Here is a 19,459-nt window from a genome sequence, read left to right as displayed (position 1 = left end):
TAATACCATGCATCTCTCCCTGGACACCAGTTTCCCAGTCCCTGCTGCTGAAAAACATCCCCACAGCATGATGTTGCCACCACCATGTTTCACTGTGTGGAGTGTGTTTTTGGAGTGATGAGGTGTGTTGGTTTTGCACCAGACATAGCGTTTTCCTTGGTGGCCAGAAAGTTAAGTTTTTTTCTCAAATGCACCTTCCTCCATGCATTTGGGGAGTTTCCCACATGCCTTTTGGCAAACTTAAAACGAGCAGTCCTATTTTTGTCTGTAAGTAAAAGCTTTTTTTCTGACTACTCTCTATGGCTTATTGTGGTCGTGGATACTCCAGTCTCCGCTCGGGAACTTTGCAGCTCCTTTAGGGTTAGCTGAGGTCTCTGTGCTGCCTCTCTGGTTAATGCCCTCCTTGCCCGGTCTGAGAGTTTTGGTGGGCGGCCTTCTCTAGACATTTTTGTTGTGGTACCATGTTCTTCTTTATTTGATGATAATGGATTTGATGGTGCTCCGGTGGATCATCAGAGATTTGGATATTTCATTTTACAACCCAACCCTAACTTGTACTTCTCAACAACTTTGCCCCTGACTTGTTTGGATTTCTTGGTCTCCATGTTGTGTTTGGTTAGTGGTGCCTCTTGCCTTTCAGAAAAGGTATACTGACAGATCATGTGACACTTAGATTGCACACAGGTGGACTTCATTTCACTAAGCACGTGACTTCTGAAGGTAATTGCACCAGAACCTTTTAGGGGCTTCATAGCAAAGGGGATGAACACATATGAACATGCCAATTTTCAATTTTTTTATTTCCAATTTTTTAATATATTTTTTCCTCATTTCACTTCACCAAGTTAGACTATTTAGCGCAGATGCATCACATACATTCATTCATTATCTGTAAGTGCTTATCCAGTTCAGGGTCGTGGTGGGTCTAGAGCCTACCTGGAATCATTGGGCGCAAGGCAGGAATACACCCTGGAGGGGGCGCCAGTCCTTCACAGGGCAACACGGACACACACACACTCACACCTATGGACACTTTTTGAGTCGCCCATCCATCTACCAACGTGTGTTAGTGGACTGTGGAAGGAAACTGGAGCACCCGGAGGAAACCCCCGCGGACACGGGGAGAACACACCAACTCCTCACAGACAGTCACCCAGAGGAAACCCACGTGGACACGGGGAGAACACACCGACTCCTCACAGACAGTCACCAAGAGGAAACCCACGCAGACACAGGGAGAACACACCACACTCCTCACAGACAGTCACCCAGAGCGGGAATCGAACCCACAACCTCCAGGTCCCTGGAGCTGTGTGACTGCGACACTACCTGCTGCTCAGATTTAAAAATAAATAAATAAATAAATAAACATTTAAATACAGATTATAGAGGTATATATTTGGACTATATTGGGATTACAGAGGTATATACTAGGATTATAAAGATATACCTTGATATTTGATCTGGTTTACAGAGGTAAATATTGGGATTATATTGGAATAATAGAGGTATATATTAGGATTATAGAGGTATATATTAGGATTATAGAGGCATATATTGCTGCCACCCTACAGGAACTCTGTGGCTATTACAGTTGCACTATTTATCTAGGAGCTCTTTAATTACTGACCCTATCATACCATTTTTGTGTCCAGACAGTGACTAGTGTGTCACAGTTAAAATGTGTGTGTGTGTTTATTGTTTGTTTGTCTTGTTTTTCATTGTCTGTTTGAGATAAATCTAAACTTGCTCTCCCCCTCTCTCTCTTTTCTTCCCTTTCTTCTATGTAACTTTTATGCTCTGGTTAACACACACACATACACACTCACACACACTAAATGTAACACACACACATCTGTGCGCTGGCTCTAGTTTTAAACAGATGCAGCTGTTAACAACTCTGCTATTAAAGTCAGGCAAATTCTCTCCCTCCCTTTCTCTTTCACTATTCTCTCACTCTCCAGTTCTACTCACACCATTTTTTAAAATATATTCTTCCTCTAAAATTCCATATTCATAATTCCATATTCTCTTTGCTTTAAATTGTGATATTAAAAGTTTAAAAGTGAATTTTACATTAGGTTTTTTTTGCCTTAAAGCACTAAAAATAATTTATATCCAATCTTCTATTCAAATGAAGCAGAGCCCATTTTTCTCATTCTTTTTAAAAGAGTTTCCATATTTCAGGTGGCGAAGGACGTCACTAAATAAACGAGGATGCAAGAAAATGTTACAGATACACAGCTGTACCGTAATTTAATGAAAGTTCTCACGGCACATTTGTTACCAGTTTATATTACCGGTTTAATCTCACTCCAGCAAAAGGATTAATCAGTTTATCCTTCACATCTGAACTCTGTGACTCTGCTGCAGGAAAAGTATGCTGTAGTTAAAGAACTGAACAGTAATTACTGAGGGATTCTAATGAGGTAATATCCTGTTGTAAAGAATCCCACACATTCTCTCTTTAACAAAACCTGGAGAAAGAGAGAGAGAGAGAGAGAGAGAGAGAGAGAGAGAGAGAGATCACACTGTGATCTGGCCAAATGCCACACTGCCTCAGGAGAAACAAAGAGAGAGAACAAGAGAGACAGAGAAACAAGAGGAAAACCTGAAAGGGAGAACAAGAGAGAGAGAGAGAGAGAAGGAGAGACAGGAGGACATACAAAGAGATTTTTTATTACACTGAGATGAGATGGGAAAAGAGAGAGAAGTGGGAAAGAGAGCGAGAAAGAAAGAGAGAGAGAGAGAGAGAGAGAGAGAGAGAGAGAGAGAGAGAGAGAGAGATTTCCCCTGAAGTTAAGAAGTTTGGTTAGTATTAGCACCATATTAACCCAATAACGCTGTCTGTCTGACTGTTTGTCTTTAACCACACACGTGTGTGTGTGTGTGTGTGCGAATGAGGGAAAGGGAATGTGTGTTTGTGTGTGTGGGTGTGTGTGTGTGTGTGTGTGTGTATAATAACACACAGATGGCGGCGGAGGTGCCTGCAGACAGGCTGAACGTGTGTGTGTGTGTGTGTGTGTGTTTTGTCTGTTTCTTTGTCTCTCTTTTTCCTACAGCAAACAAACACACACATACACACACACACACACACACAGATCCCACAGCCGGATGACGGCGCAAAAAAAAGACAAAACAACATCACAAGACACAATAAATACACAATGGCTCGCACACAGCTGCTTTAACCTGCTCCCCTCACTGACAAAATTTGTAGAAACACAGAGCAGCTGTACATGAGCCTGAGGCCCCCATGCCCAATGCTAAGAGTCCACCAGGGGGGTTTAAACCCTGAACTGTGTTCTCTGGAGTGATGGAGTTCCTCTGGAATGAGTTGGTGATCCAGAACTAATCACCAACATCAGCCCTTGGCACTCACTTTATGAGGGTGAACATCATCAGATCCTCACAGCTATGTTCCACTACATCAGGACCTGACCTCAGTAATTCTGTTATTGGCTTAGTGATATCAAAACCTTACAGCAATGTTCCAACATCTTCCCGAAAATTGTGTTCACTTGTTCTGACATGTACATGTCTCTCTCTCTCTCTCTCTCTCTCTCTCTCTCTCTCTCTCTCTCTCTCGCTCTCTCTCTCTCACACACACACACACCCACACACACACACAGTTTATGGCTGTGGTTAATGCTGGTGCCTCATTATTAAGCTCTGACAGATTAACAACACTCCTCCCTCCATCCTGTCAATCATCTGTCGTCACGGTAACACACCTCACTCAAACAGAGGTGTGACACATGAACACACACACACATAGAACAGACAGTGGGAGTGTGTGTCCTCAGGCAAGGGAAAATACAACAAACACACATCCATTACTGTGATTGATCTGCACTGGTGTCACAGCCGTGTTTATGTAAACGTACACCATCAGAACAGAACTCTCTCACATCCAACTCGACACTGCGCTCCAACTACCTCACAAGAGACCATCGGGAGCAGGATGTGAATCAGACAACACTGCTGCTGGAGTTTTTAAACCCTGTGCCCACTCATTGTCCACTCTGTTAAACACTCCTAGCTCTTTGGTCAACTTTGTAGATGTCTGTTGCTGCACAGTTTGTGTTGGTCGTCCTTCATCAGTGGACACAGGACAACGCCCACGGCCGTCACTAGAGGGGGCTAAGATTTAACCAGGGGGGTCTGGGGTAATTGCCTCATTTTCTTTGCAATTTTCTTTGACGAGGTACGGATTAAGCGAAGCCACAAGGAGCTAAGATAACATTAGCTCTATCTAAAGCAGAGCTGTAGTTCCCAGAGTTTCAGCTCTGACCTGCTGCTCTCAGCGCTGTAGGAGGGACTGTGACACCATTGGCTTCAGCGCTGAGTGATGGACAGATAACTCTGGCTGCTGATTGGCTAGATAAAGGTGACCACCAATAAAAAGAGTGTTCTCTGTTTAGGAGCTGTGGAGAATCTGCCCCTCGCTCAGACTGAAAGAGAGCTGCATGTTTATGTCTCAAACATAATAGTGTGACCTCAAAAATACAGAACAGACTGTGTCCCTTATCGGTCCTAAACTGAATACATCTTTTGATATCCAATTATGGGACGTAAAGTAATACAGACAGGGACTGAACGGCTATGTTGGTTGGATATTGTTGGCTTGGCGATTATTCTCAGTCCAACAGTGACATTCAGGGATTTAAAAACTCCAGTAGCACTGCTGTGTCTGATCCACTCGTACCAGTGCAACACACACTAACTAGTATGATCCAGCACCCAAATCACACCTGCTCTGTGGTGGTAACAAAGCATGCAGAGCAACGGCTACACTACAGTCTGTAAGATTGGAACTACAGCGTGATCGGAGTGGAGTGTGAGAGGACAGTGGAACCTAGAGAGGGCACAGTGGACAGTAAAAAAGGTCAATGAAGCTTAGAGAGGGGACAGTGGACAGTAAAATGGTCCACGGAGCTGAGGAAGAGGACAGGGGGACTGAGAGAGGGGACAGTGCATATAGTTCTAGATAGTGGCCTGAACTGGGTTCTCAGATTGCAACATTGAAAAATCTTTTGGTGCTAAATAGAACCATGATAATAAAACAGGTTCCACAAAGAACCTGATTCTCCATCCCAGAGAAGAAAACTTTTAGCTGAGGTGTGTGTGTGTGTGTGTGTGTGTGTGTGAGAGAGAGAGAGAGAGAGAGAGAGAGAGAGATCTGAAACCGTTGATCAAGTAAAGCAATCCGAGTGTAGGAGAAGTAAAAAAAAAAACACTGGAACTCACCCAGAACCTGAAACCACTCACACACACCCACAAGCACTAACCCACACTTCCTAAAGCTGCTCCAAATACAACCTTACAGGAAACACTACACGGCAGGGCACTCACACACACACCGGACCACCCGTTATCATTAAAATTCCAGGTAAACTGGACGTCAGCTACATTAACTTAAATCCACTTCAATTCTCCAGAGACACCCCCCACACACACACGCGCACACGCGCACACGCACACAACCCCACTTTCCCCCTACAGCGCTCCCTTCAGATCCTCAGCACTCAGTGCGTCCATCTCTGACAGAGAGAAGAGCATCCAGCTCCACTCGCGCTCTGACCACCTCCACTGCCTCGTGGGTCTGAAAGGACAATTCTGAACAGAGTAAGCGGGACTGGGTGTTAAGACACACAACACACACACTAGGCTCTCTGGAGTTACCTGTTGCTTGTGCACGGTGTCCGTCTCCGTGTTCGCGCGCTGCGCAGAGATCTCTCGCTTGACGTGCGCGCGCAGTTCCGCGTAGCCCGCCAGCGTGACGATGTGCAGCACGAGAGACACGGCGATCAGCACCACTAGCCGCCTGCAGCCGCCGCACGTGCACGCGCACGCGCCCTGGTCACGCATGCTCACAGTGCGGGGGAACAAGCGCGCGCTTCTGCATCCGACACGCGCGTGCATAGGAGTGAGTGAGTGAGTGAGAGAGAGAGAGAGCGAGAGAGAGAGAGAGAATGAGGCAGAGAGAGAGAGAGATAAAGTTGAGGACACGCCCATCTCAGCTCTTATTGGCCGCTGAGGACGAAGGAAAATGAAGATTCTCTCTCTTTCTCCTCTCTCTCCATTCTTCGTCTCCAAACAAATTACAAATTACGCCTGAACAAATTGTACCAATCACTCAGTGCAGACTTATTAAATTAAGTTAAATTAAATGTAAATTACTTTAGTACAGGACTCAGAGCCTGGTGGGTGTTTGTGTCTGGTGGGTGCTAAATGGGGGCTGCAGGAGTAGGCAGAATGCTTGCACAAATTGAGATTATCACACACTGTCTCATGTACTGTCTCAAACTCTGTCTCATGTACTGTCTCAAACACTGTCTCATGTACTGTCTCAAACTCTGTCTCAAACACTGTCATGTACTGTCTCAAACTCTGTCCCGTGTACTGTCTCAAACACTGTCATGTACTGTCTCAAACTCTGTCTCATGTACTGTCTCAAACTCTGTCTCATGTCCTGTCTCAAACACTCTCTCATGTACTACCTCAAACTCTGTCTCATGTACTGTCTCAAACACTGTCTCATGTACTGTCTCAAACTCTGTCTCATGTACTGCCTCAAACTCTGTCTCATGTACTGTCTCAAACACTGTCTCAAACTCTGTCTCATGTATTGTCTCAAACTCTGTCTCATGTACTGCCTCAAATTCTGTCTCATGTACTGTCTCAAACTCTGTTTCATGTACTGTCTCAAACACTGTCTCAATCTCTGTCTCATATACTGTCTCAAACTCTGTCTCATGTACTGCCTCAAACTCTGTCTCATGTACTGTCTCAAACTCTGTCTCATGTACTGCCTCAAACTCTGTCTCATGTACTGTCTCAAACTCTGTCTCATGTACTGCCGCAAACTTTGTCTCATGTACTGTCTCAAACTCTGTGTCATGTACTGTCTCAAACACTGTCTCAATCTCTGTCTCATATGCTGTCTCAAACTCTGTCTCATGTACTGCCTCAAACTCTGTCTCATGTACTGTCTCAAACTCTGTCTCATGTACTGCCTCAAACTCTGTCTCATGTACTGCCTCAAACTCTGTCTCAAGGAACTGTCTCAAACTCTGTCTCATGTACTGTCTCAAACAGTGCCTCATGTACTGTCTCAAACGCTGTCTCATGTACTGTCTCAAACACTGTCTAATGTACTGGCTCAAACTCTGTCTCATGTACTGTCTCAAACTATGTCTCATATACTGCCTCAAACTCTGTCTCATGTACTGTCTCAAACTATGTCTCATATACTGCCTCAAACTCTGTCTCATGTACTGTCTCAAACTCTGTCTCATGTACTGCCGCAAACACTGCCTCATGTACTGTCTCAAACGCTGTCTCAAATGCTGTCTCATGTACTGTCTCAAACACTGTCTAATGTACTGTCTCAAACTTTGTCTCATGTACTGCCTCAAACTCTGTCTCATGTACTGTCTCAAACACTGTCTCATGTACTGTCTCAAACTTTGTCTCATGTACTGTCTCAAACTCTGTCTCATGTACTGTCTCAAACACTGTCTCATGTACTGTCTCAAACTTTGTCTCATGTACTGTCTCAAACTCTGTCTCATGTACTGTCTCATACTGTCTCACTGTGTGTTAAATAGTAGAATCAATCCCAGCTGAACCTCAGCTTTGTTACAGGGACAGGGAGTGTGTGACAGAAGGAGAGGCTGGAGGGAGTAGTGGCGGGTGGTGGGGGTGTTTCTGTGGAAGTGAACGTGATTACAGTGGTCAGACTGGAAGCATTTAGCGGAAACAGAAGTATTAAAAGGATGTTTGGAAATGTGGGAGCTGCTAATGGAGTTCTGAGGAAGTTTTTACTTCTCACGCCTCGCACTGGTCCATCATCCCATACAGCGTTTATCTAGAAAAGCTCTTCTGCCCTTTTCACCATTATCCACTCATCCCTGTCTCAATCCCTTACCAATCATTCCCATATCTATCCCTTATTATCTTCATCCACTTATCCCCATCTCCATCCCTTATCACCATCATCCGTTCATCCCTGTTTCCATCCCTTAACATCATCCGCTAATCCCATATTCATCTCTTATCACCATCATCCACTCATCCTCATCTTCATTTCTTATCACCATCATCCACTCATCTCTGTTTCCATCCCTCATCCACACAAGAGAAACATATAGGAAGAGAGAGAGAGAGAGAGAGAGAGAGAGAGAGAGAGAGATGGGGTGAGAAATAAAGAAATAGATGGAAAGAGAAAATAAGGAAAAAGGATGAGTGAATGGTACAACAGAAAATAAAGTCAGAACATTTAAACAAACACTGTTTAGATTTATATTAAAATAGAAAAAAAGACTCCCAGAGTGTGCTGTGAAAGAAGCAATCAAGAGAAGTGAACAGAATTATTATGTTTCCATCCACATGAAGTAAAGTCATCAGTGACTTCAGTTTATTGTATGAGTCCATAAACCATAACACCATAGAGCCTCATGGGCACGCCCGAGTCCCATTCCCTCTAGAGCTAATTGTACCCTGTGAAACTACATGCCTTCTTCTGAATATACGAGTTCTTGAACAACTGATTCAATGTTCAAATGCTAATAGCAATCTGGTCCTGATGTGCCAGAGGACTGAGTATTTATTTCTGAAATATATACGATTTTATGAGTTGAACAATACAGCATTCCTCAATCACACTGCAAATGGCTATATCTTCATTATACCCACAGCTAAATGTTCTGACTTTATGAATTATTCTGACATATTTCTCAGAATTTTTATGACTTTAATCTCAGAATTCTAACTTTATACTCAGATAATAATAATTATTATTTTTAAAAGCTGTGGCCCTAAAATTCAACCGTAGGATGGAGAGGGAGAGACAGAGCACCTATGTTGTAGCAGGGCTGCCAAAGAAGTCTGTGTGATATAGAGTGAGACTGAGTGAGTGATTGAGGGAGTCCGCAGGCTGGTGCTGGGGGCTCCTCACCTCTCCGGTGAACTTTGGGTGTTGGGAATGACACTCTTTAATCAGCAACTCTACCTCAGTAAAGACTTCCTCAGAAACTGCAGTGACGCATTCCCATAAATGAAGCGTTACTTCATTTAATCCAGATCCTGATGAACGCCGGAACTCCGTACGCTGTTCACAAGCAGCAGTCGGAATAAATCTCACTCAGTCTCAGTGTGGTTTTATGGAATTCCTGATGACTCCTAAAGCAATTGGAAAAGGCTTTCCATACACACCCCAGTCTAGGCAGAGACACTGTTTGCTTCCTTCAGCCCCACAGTCACTCTGCAGGAAACATAAGCCATAACAATAAAACCAGACTGGAGTCCATCTGTTGCTCTGCATACTTTGTTACCCCCTTTTCTCCTGTTCTTCAATGGTCAGGATGCTCACACGAACCCCATACAGCAGGTATGATTTGGGTGCAGTGACACTGACATGGTGGTGTGTTATTGTGTGTTGTGATGGTACGAGTGCGGGTGATAAATCCTGTCAAAATTAAAATTTAATTCAAACACCTTTTTGCCCTTTTCCCCTCAATCGTGTCAGCAAATATGATGACGTGGTCAAATTTTAAATGAAAAAGCTAATGAGGAGAAGAAAATTTAAACACCACTTTGCTTTTTCCTCATGAACTGCAAAACAAGTGTCAAAATGAAAGTTTAAATTTTAGATTTTTGTATTTAGCTTTGCATGTTCAACATGACAATTTATGCAACAGATGGAACAAAATGACAATGAAAAATGGGCAAGTAAAAGTCAAAGTGAAGGACTAGAGGATGACCAACACAAACTGTGCAGTGACAGCTACTGTCTCTGACTTCACATCTACAAAGTGGACTAATGAGGTCAGAGTGTAACAGAGGACAGTGAGTGCACACATGGTATAAAAACTCCAGCAGCACTGCTGTGTCTGATCCAATATGATGATGTATGCCCTGTAAGGTGTTGTTTTACTGAGTACTGGAAATACCTTGAGCAATAGACGATGAGGTCCAGCAAGAACAGAAGGACGTAAAGACACAGCAGAGGCCCTGAGGACCAGCCCTGGACTATAAAAAGTTAATATCCAGGTGTGGCAAGGCAAGGCCAGGCAAGTTTATTTATAGAGCACCTTTCATACACAATGGCATTTTAAAGTGCTTTACAGAGCAGTACAGAAAAATGACAGTAGATAATATAATAATAGTAATAATAATAAATGTAAAAGCTATTTAAACGTTATATATACAATTATATATTTATATAAAAGACAAATAAATTAATAAAACACAATAAAAGAAAGGGCATTTATTAAAATAGTACTAAAAATAAAGTAAATAGGTCTACATCTATACTTTATATATCTTTAAGTGCAGTGCTACTCTAATCTAGATTTGAAAATTGTAATATTTGGGGCAAATCTTATATTTTCCGGGAGTCTGTTCCAGGTGCAAGCAGCATAGTGACTGAATGCTGCCTCCCCCTGTGTGGTTCTGACCTGGGGCACTACTAGCTGACCAGTCCCGAGCGACTTGAGGGGCTAATGGTTTCATACACTTCTAAAAGATCTGACATATATTTTGGTGCAAGGCAGTTTATAGATTTATAAACAATTAATAGCACTTTAAAATCAATCCTATGTTTAATCGGCAGCCAGTGCAGTGACCTGAGGACATGAGTGATGTTCTCAGTTGTCTTTATTCTGGTAAGAATTCTAGCTGCTGCATTTTGAATAAGCTGCAGCTGCCTAATTGTGGACTTGGGAAGTCCAGTAAGGAACCCATTGCAGTAGTCCATCCTGCTGGAGGAGAATGCATGAATGAGTTTTTCTGTCTGGTTTTGACACATACCCTTTGAATTTTTATGTTCTTGAGGTGATAAAAAGGCAGATTTTGTTATTGCCTTCATTTGGCTGTTAAAGTTCAGGTCTGAGTCCAGAATTCTGTTCCTGAAAGCCCTGACACAGTTCTCTAGTCTGACTAAAAGGATGCTGTGAAGGACAGTATCAAATGCAGCAGATCGAGAAGCACTAGCTGTCCGAGTTCAGATGGATGTCATCGTAGAAACAGTGCTAATACAAGAATTTGCTGAGCTGACTAAAAACTACTTACTCAATAATTTTGCCTATGAATGGAAGATGAGAGATTGGTCTGTAGTTGTTCAGGAGAGTGCTGTCTAAATTGCTAATTTTAAAGGGGAAGTTTTATTGCAGTTTTTAGTGCTTGAGGGAATATCCCTGAAAGTAGAGACCTATTCATTTGCAGGATACTAATTGCAGTATCCTCACATAGGCAACAAAAGACTTCCTTCACAAAACCTGTGGTGGTGGATTTCTCAGCCTATTACATTTTGTAATTAGTGAACGGGCGTTGTTAGAGCTTTACTGATGATCACAGTGAAGTCTGGCCTTTTTAACTTCCAAGTTGTACTTATTGAGTTTCTCTTTATAAATGTACAAGTGCATGTGAAGTTTAGTGTGCCTCCGTTTATGCTCAGCCTTTCTGCACTTCTCTTTCTTGGATATGACCCCCATGCCACATTGCCATGGTGCTTTCTGCTTACCAGTTACAGTTTTTGTTTTCAGAAGTACCAAAGAGTCAATAAGATTCACAGCTTTGGAGTAAAAGTTAACAAGAGCACTTGAGTTATTTTGCACCGTGTTTTGGACATAAACAGCCTCCATAAACAGCTCCTTTGTGTTCTCATAAAAATATCTTTTCTTTACACAGACCGACCTAATTTGAACATCGGGATTGGTTTCAATATTAAAAAAGACCCAGTAGTCGTCAGAGATCCTTAAATCTTTCACAGTTATGTATTAAATATTCAGCCCTTTGGTAGTGACCAAGTCCAGAGTGTGCCCGTGGCTGTGGGTAGGTCCATTCACAGCTGGGAGAGACCAAAGACATCAAGTAAGGCTAAAAGTTCCTTCATAGCTTTGTCCAAGTTATTGTCTATGTGGACATTAAAGTCTCTGGAGATGACAAAGTGATCAAAATCAGTTGCAGTGACTGTTGGCAGCTCAGTAAATTCATCAGTAAAATCTGTAGAGTATTTAGGTGATCCATAAAAAGTAAGTATTGAAATCTGAGGTGCACCTTTTAGCACAGAGCCTAAATACTCAAAGGAGAGGAAGTCACTAAATGCTGCATGCCTCCACTGAAATATATTTTTAAACGGAAGTTATTCCACCATCTTTTGTTTTCTCTACATACACTATTAAAACTATAGTCTGGCCGAGCGGATTCTAAAAAGAGCAGATTGTTGCTGTTTTCTAACCACGTTTCCGTTAAACGTAAAAAGTGTAAATTATGCGAGGTTATAAGTTCACTCACAGTACATAATTTATTTGTAAGTAACCTGACGTTGAGAAAAGCTAGTTTTTACAAAGTGAGGAGTTCCACAGGAGAGCAGCAGCTGCAGAAGAAGTAGTATTGAATTAATTTAACAGTTCCACAGCTCCTCCTACTGGTGAAGGCTTGCATTGCATCAGCAGCGACCTACTCTGCCAAAAAATCTGAGGACACCTTCTTTTCCAGCTTCTACAAAGCAGGATCCACGGGTTAGCCAGATAACTTAAGCCTGGTTTCAGACTCAGCTCTTTTGCTATTGGACACATTTGACTCAAGGCATTATTTATCTGACCCAGAACTGTGTTCCCCTTCACTCTTCACCCCAGTCTCTCCCATTGTCAATGTCTCCTATATAAACTGGACCAAGTGATTCTGCTGTTTTCAGTGGGTTAATCTGTGGTCAATATTTTCACTTCCTGATCGGAATACCGGGAAAGTGACTGTGCAGGTGAACACATGACATGAGAATCTCCAAGGCCCTCAGGATTTGACTTCCAAAGTGTGCCACAGGAAGTAAGCGGAAGCGCTACGAGAAGTCAGTTTGATAGTGTAACGTTACTACATTAACATGAAACTGATTATTACGAATTTAACCGTTTATTTGTAAACTTGATAAGCAAACAGATACACATTGCTTTTATTCTCCTCTAGTACTCGCTCAATCCTTCCTCTCTGCAATCAGTTACCATTGCTGCCACCTACTGGTGGCGGAAAACAGTTATCTTAACATTCTTTATATTAACTTATTACATCTATCATTACGTCCCCTTTCTTTGGCTGTATGCTATCATATTCATGACCATGCTATTCCTCTAGCGTCTAGGCACTGTACTTACCAATGTGAATCAACATTCTTTTCAGTATAAACATGAACATAACACAATTTTTTTTCTTTTAAACATCTGTATCTGGAACTGGATGTCCATGTTTTAATTATTTTTTTTTTTTTTAAAGAATATGAGAGTTAATTTCCTCAAAGATTCTGTTTATCTGGTGGTTTGACCTTACTTGTTGATCATCTAAACACAGGTAAGTCATTCTGCTCAGCTGGTCCGCAGTCTGTATCTGGTGGTGCTTCAGCAGTTTGCCATTCCATGTTGTTTCAACAAAGCATCTTGTGTTTTCCGCAAACTCCAGTTGTAGGACCTTGGGCTGACCTTTTCCAGAACAGCGGCTCTGGCATTCCACATGTTGAAGTCTTGGTCAACAAGGCGAGATTTGGATCTGAATTACGTTTTTGTGCTTTCTTGAGCGGCTGTTTGATTATGTGCACTCCTTTCTCTGTCTTTACATTTGACTGGGCATACAGAGGGCTTGAAGTCACATGTCTAAAGACATATTCTTTGGCATAGCTCTGGAATTCTTTGCAATTGTATGATGGACCATTGCCATTGTATACAATCTGGTTAATTCCATATCATGGCAAAGATGGTTTTTTCATATGTTTGATCACACAGGATGCTGACATATTAGAAAGCAGTGCCTTTTCTGGATAGTTTACAGGTAGTCTATCACCAGAAGGTAATTCTTTCCATGTAAGTGGAACAGTTCAGTCCCTACTTTCTGCCATGTTTCATGAGGTACGTCTATGATTTTCAGGGGCTCTTTTGGTTGATGTTTCAGACAGGTGTCACAACTTGGGACCATCCTGTTTATGTCTGCATTAACTCCTGGCCAGTAGATAGCTGTGCAGGCTTTTCTCTTGCATGTTTCTATACCAAGGTATCCCTCATGAAACCTTTTCAACATCTCCGGTATCACTGAATGAGGAATGATAATTCTGTTCTTCCTAAGCCTCAAGTTGCCTCTTATGTTATAGCAGTTGTTCTCAAACTTTTTCTATTATTCCCTATTTCAGGCGAAGGGGAATTTCTGTGCCCCACCTGTCCCATATCGCCACACAAAAAATGGTACTAAAATACACATGCAAGTTTACAATTCTATAATTTATTCAAGTAACATCAACTTCTATCTCTAAACCAGTAGCTTAACATTACACACCAGATACAACATTAACATCAATGTACAAAAATTCAAAGATATATAAAATTGGTCAAAATACAGAAAGTTTAATATAGGGTGAACATATATGAGTTTTCAAAAAAGAGGACTCATGGGGCAGGTTGGCAGCACAAATGCTTCCATAGCCGTGTAACTATACTGCTGAAATTTAATACATAAACAGATGCTCGTTAAGAAGATAAAAAACAAATGCCTTTTTGGACAGATTTCTTTCCATCTAACATTGGGCCCTAAGCAAAAATAATAAAATAATATTTTTTGTCATTTCTTGACAGTTTATTATCAGTGAAACCTGTTATTTTCTGTTCATACCAAACTTCAAAATTGAAGCCCTGTATTAAAACGACTTGTTTACACCAGAAAACTCATGATCATGACAGAAACTGGTGAGTTTACTTTTTAACTGTGTTTTTTAAACGTTACTAAAAGCAAGCACCACGTTTTATCAACCAGAAGTAATATACACTTGATAAATGATCAGAGCATCGCTAGCATCCAGACATTTATGTAAAAAACACTTATATTTCACATTTTATATGGTATGGCTGATAAAATGTGCTGTGTGTGATATAATTCAGTCCCCTGTTCGGCCTTTAATGAGTGAATAGCCTGTTTTCTTCTAAAGTTAATTTTAAGCTAGGGTCAGGGTGACCAGATCTGAGATGGTGAAAAAGAGGACAGGTTATCGACCAATAACGGTAGCTGTACAGTAAGACCGTCCAATCAGAAGATTTTAGGCTACTTCACCACGCCCCCTTCTCACTCAAGCGAACCAATCGGAGTAGGGGAGACCGGGACTAGTTTGTGAACGAAACGCTTCTCGAAATTCTATGTAAACTCTAGAAACTCGTCAGAAAGTCAGTAACGGTCAGGTGTGTCCGTGTATTTGTGTCGTTATAGGGACAGTGACGACTTTCGGTTTTTTAAGAGCAAGAAGCGAAAGGCTCGTGTGACACAGAAACGCTTCCAAATACGAAGAAGAGACACATTTCAACACATTTCTGTTCGAGGCTCCAGTAAATCACGGATGTGGAGTGGAGCTCGGCTGAAAGTAATGTAAGAAAGCGCGCGCGCCGAAGTGTGTCCCATTTCTGCTCTGAGCTCCGCCCCTTGAACACTGGATCCCGGCGCGCCCCTTTTGCTCTCTTATAACAACGTCATCATACGCCATCGAAGTGCACACTTCAAGAAAGGAATTTGGGCTTTTTGTTAGAATTGGGACAGGGTGAAGACGGTGGACGGCAAAATCCCGGACAGTTACGGAATCCCGACCGGACACATTTTTTAAGTCCCGAAAAGAGGACATGTCCGGCGAAAAGAGGACGTCTGGTCACCCTGTTTAATATAACCGAGCTTCAGTTTCTCACTTTTCAATCTGTGCAAACATGAGCAAAGGCAGGTGCAAGGCCGTAGGAGCGAGTTTGATATTGGTGAGGGAGATATTTGCTGAGTCATAGCCCACCACATACCCAAAATATTATAAGTTATAAGCTGATTCCAGTTAAGCTATATATCGCTATGTATTTTCATACTATTCAGAGCAGCAGTGTGCAGTTTGGGGCAAGGCCAGAGACTAACGTTAACTTGCTGCATGAGAGCGCTTTCTCACACCCTGAACACAGCTCATATTAACGTTCACTAACTCTCAGATCCCACTCTATTACTCTAACAGTTATATACAAGCCGCTTTCAGAACTGTAACTATCTGTCGTGCTCTCGTTACTGATCTCAAGCCCAGAGCTCGTAAAAACTAACTTTATAAATCACTGACGAGGAATAGGAGGCCGGTGAAGCTGATTGAAGTTGATTGGAGCAGCTTTATATTTGAACAGGCGCCTTAATGAAAGCTTAAAGAAGACCATCCTCAGACTCGCTGCCAAAACACGTTAATCTCTGGGGCGCATTTTCAAAAAGTTTGCGAATAACAGCATATTTTGTTTCCAGGCAACCTACATTTTTCTGGTCTCCAATCTAATGTTCTTATTATGTTTAAGGGCTATTATTGAATCCACTGTGAGTGAGTGCTTTTAACTGAGTAAGCTTTATAGACAAAACCGAAAGGCATTAAACACAGGCTCATTATTAAAGAAATGCGAACCAATTAAATGTTTGCAGAGAAGGTTATTGACCAATAACGGTAGTGCTACAGTCAGACCGTCCAATCAGAAGATTTTAGGCTACTTCATAAGTGTCTACAATATGGAGATATTCTGTAAAAGACATTGTTTATTTGAGGGAATAAAGGGTTCATTCATTCATTCATTGTCTGTAACCACTTATCCAATTCAAGGTCGTGGTGGGTCTGGAGCCTACCCGGAATCATTGGGTGCAAGGCAGGAACACATCCTGGAGGGGGCGCGAGTCCTTCACAGGGCGACACACTCACACCTACGGACACATTTGAGTCGCCAATCCACCTACCAACGTGTGTTTTTGAACTGTGGGAGGAAACCCGAGCACCCGGAGGAAACCCATGCGGACACAGGGAGAACTCACCAAATTCCTCACAGTCACCTGGAGCGGGACTTGAATCCACAACCTCCGCGTCCCTGGAGCTGTGTGACTGCGACACTACCTGCTGCGCCCCCTGCCACATAAAGGGGTTATATTTAATATTTATCAGAAAATTAAATATTCCACAAATATTTAAATAAATTAAGATTTAGCTTAATTTGCAATTTGCATATACACAAAATTCATCATTATAATGTTACTCCTGCTTTACAAATATTAATCCTGATAAAAATACCAGTAATTAAAATCATAATTTTATCAGTGCAACACTGCCCTTTTGTGATTAAAACTCTGCACTACAAAAGGCAGAAGACTGGGCTCTCTCTCACCACTTTTTAATTCTGTATTTAAACTCAAGAGTGAGACCGACTGGAGCCATGTTCCAGCGCGCCCCTTACACCGTCATTAAGGTACTTTGTAGGGAGTAGAGCCCCAGCACCAAGTCCCTGGACCAAGTCAGTGTCCGGTCTCACTCTTGAGTTTAAATACAGAATGAATTTAAATTAAAAAAATTGAAAAAGTGGTGAAAGAGAGCTGTCCGACAGGGGACGCAATGAAACCATAAATAACTTCTGAATTGCACTTAATGACAGTGCACCCCTGCAGGGGGCGCCACTGTTACACATGCACAGAGCGAGAGAGGAAAGAAATGAGAAAATGACTTAAGGGAAATGAAATAGATGAAAGCAAAGAGAATGAGACAGAAAACTGAGAACCTGAGAAATACTCTTTCATAGAAATGTATTTTTAAAAAATTGCCCAAGTAATACACACACACTGAGGAGAGGAGGATGTTACTGGAGGAAGTGACAGATGAACATAAATAACTAATCAGTGGACATCGAACCAGATGACAGAGACAGAAACCATCAAAGAGATCTTGCCTCCCTTGCTGACAGTACTTCCTGTTTCTACAGGAAACTGAAGTTGTGGAGTCACGCCAGGAACTGTACAGCATTCCTTCTCTGTGGAGAATGTAGTTCCACAGTTCCACTGTGACATAGCCCAGTGCAGGGGGGTGCTCACACCCCTGTGGAGACCTTTGGTCTTGGTCTGCTTCACTTTTCTACAGATTCGTGAATCATTCGTGAACCAAATCTGGAGCAGTTTTGTGCATTTCCACCAACACAAATAGGTTCCAGAACCAGAAAAGTTAATTCCCAGCTGAAACCAAAGAATATTTCTACATTATCTGTGGCTGGGGAGAGGTTAAGAAGCTCTAGAAAGAGCTCAGTTGAGCTGGACACTTACAGATTGTAATAGAACTAAATAAAAGGAAATAAAACCAGAACATGCTGTGTGTTTCTGGGACTGAGTTCAGTGCCACTCAGTGAGCTCCTAAGGACGACTCAGAACTCTGCCTCATTTCCACATGTGTATCATACCTCACTTTGATCTGACCGCGCTGTAAACAGTGGATAAACCATTACTCTGTCTGTGCTGTAACACAGCGCCCCCTGCTGATGATATCCTTGGTTCTCATCAAAACTGGTGGAAACACAGGGGGCAGGTTCACTGGAGAGAACCAAGGTTCTAAGAATTAGGAACGGAACCGGTTCATGAACCAGAGTTCATTTGGTGGAAAAGGGCGATGTGTGCACAGCTATGAGGGGTGTGGAATGCTGGAACAAATCAAATCTATTTGTCATTAAAATGGTCCCTTACTCTGGTTCAATAGGCTACACAATCATGGGGAAGACTGCTGACTTGACAGCTGTCCAGAAGGCAGTCACTGACACCCTCCTGTTGTATCCAAGCTTATTAATGGAAAGTTGAATGGAAGGAAAAAGTGTGGTGGAAAATGTTCACAAGCAACAGGGAAAACAGCAGCCTTGAAAGGACTGTCAAGAAAAGGTCATTCAAAAATATTGGGGAGATTCACAAGGAGTGGACTGCTGCTTGAGTCAGTGCTTCAAGAGCCACCACACACAGACGTATCCAGGACACGGGCTACAACAGTCACATTCCTTGTGTCAGCTCACTCATGACCCAGAGGCAATACCATAAGTGTTTTACCTGAACCAAGGAGAAAAAGCACTGGACTGTTCCTCAGTGGTCCAAAGTGTTGTTTTCAGATAAAAGTAAATTTTGCATTTCATTTGGAAATCAAGGTCCCAGAGTCTGGAGGAAGAGTGGAGAAGGACCAAGCTGCTTGTGTCTAGTGTAAAGTTTCCACAATCAGTGATGGTTTGGGGAGCCATGTCATCTGCTGGTGTTGGTCCACTGTGTTGTATCAAGTCCAAAGTCAGCGCAGCAATTTACCAGGAGATTTTAGAGCACTTCATGCTTCCCTCTGCTGACAAGCTTTATGGAGATGAGGATTTCATTTTCCAGCAGGACTTAGCACATGTCCACACTGCCAAAAATACTAATACCAGGTTTAATAACCACAGTAGCACTGCGCTTGATTCACCAGCAAACTCACCTGACCTAAACCTCATAGAGAATCTATGGTGTATTGTCAAGAGGAAGATGAGAGACCCCAGACTCAACAATGCATACGAGCTGAAGGCTGCTCTCAAAGCAACCTGAGCTTCCATAACACCTCAGCAGAGTGATCACCTCTATGCCACACTGCTTTGATGCAGTAATTCATGCAAAAGGA

At 42.3% G+C, this 19,459-nt stretch overlaps 1 protein-coding gene across 1 annotated transcript in view; it reads right to left on the bottom strand.

Annotated features, from left to right (window-relative positions):
• Positions 1-5,871, bottom strand: part of eda (ectodysplasin A) — a 35,534-nt gene extending 29,663 nt beyond the window's left edge. Inside the window, exon 1 of the mRNA XM_066662215.1 lies at positions 5,686-5,871. Within this exon, the coding sequence (XP_066518312.1) occupies positions 5,686-5,871 (186 nt within the window). The remainder of the gene's footprint in view (positions 1-5,685) is intronic.
• Positions 5,872-19,459: the final 13,588 nt, after the last annotated feature.

This window comes from Hoplias malabaricus, chromosome 2 (genome assembly GCF_029633855.1).
Source record: "Hoplias malabaricus isolate fHopMal1 chromosome 2, fHopMal1.hap1, whole genome shotgun sequence".
Classification (NCBI taxonomy): Eukaryota; Metazoa; Chordata; class Actinopteri; order Characiformes; family Erythrinidae; genus Hoplias; species Hoplias malabaricus.
This window is presented reverse-complemented; position numbering and strand designations above follow the sequence as displayed.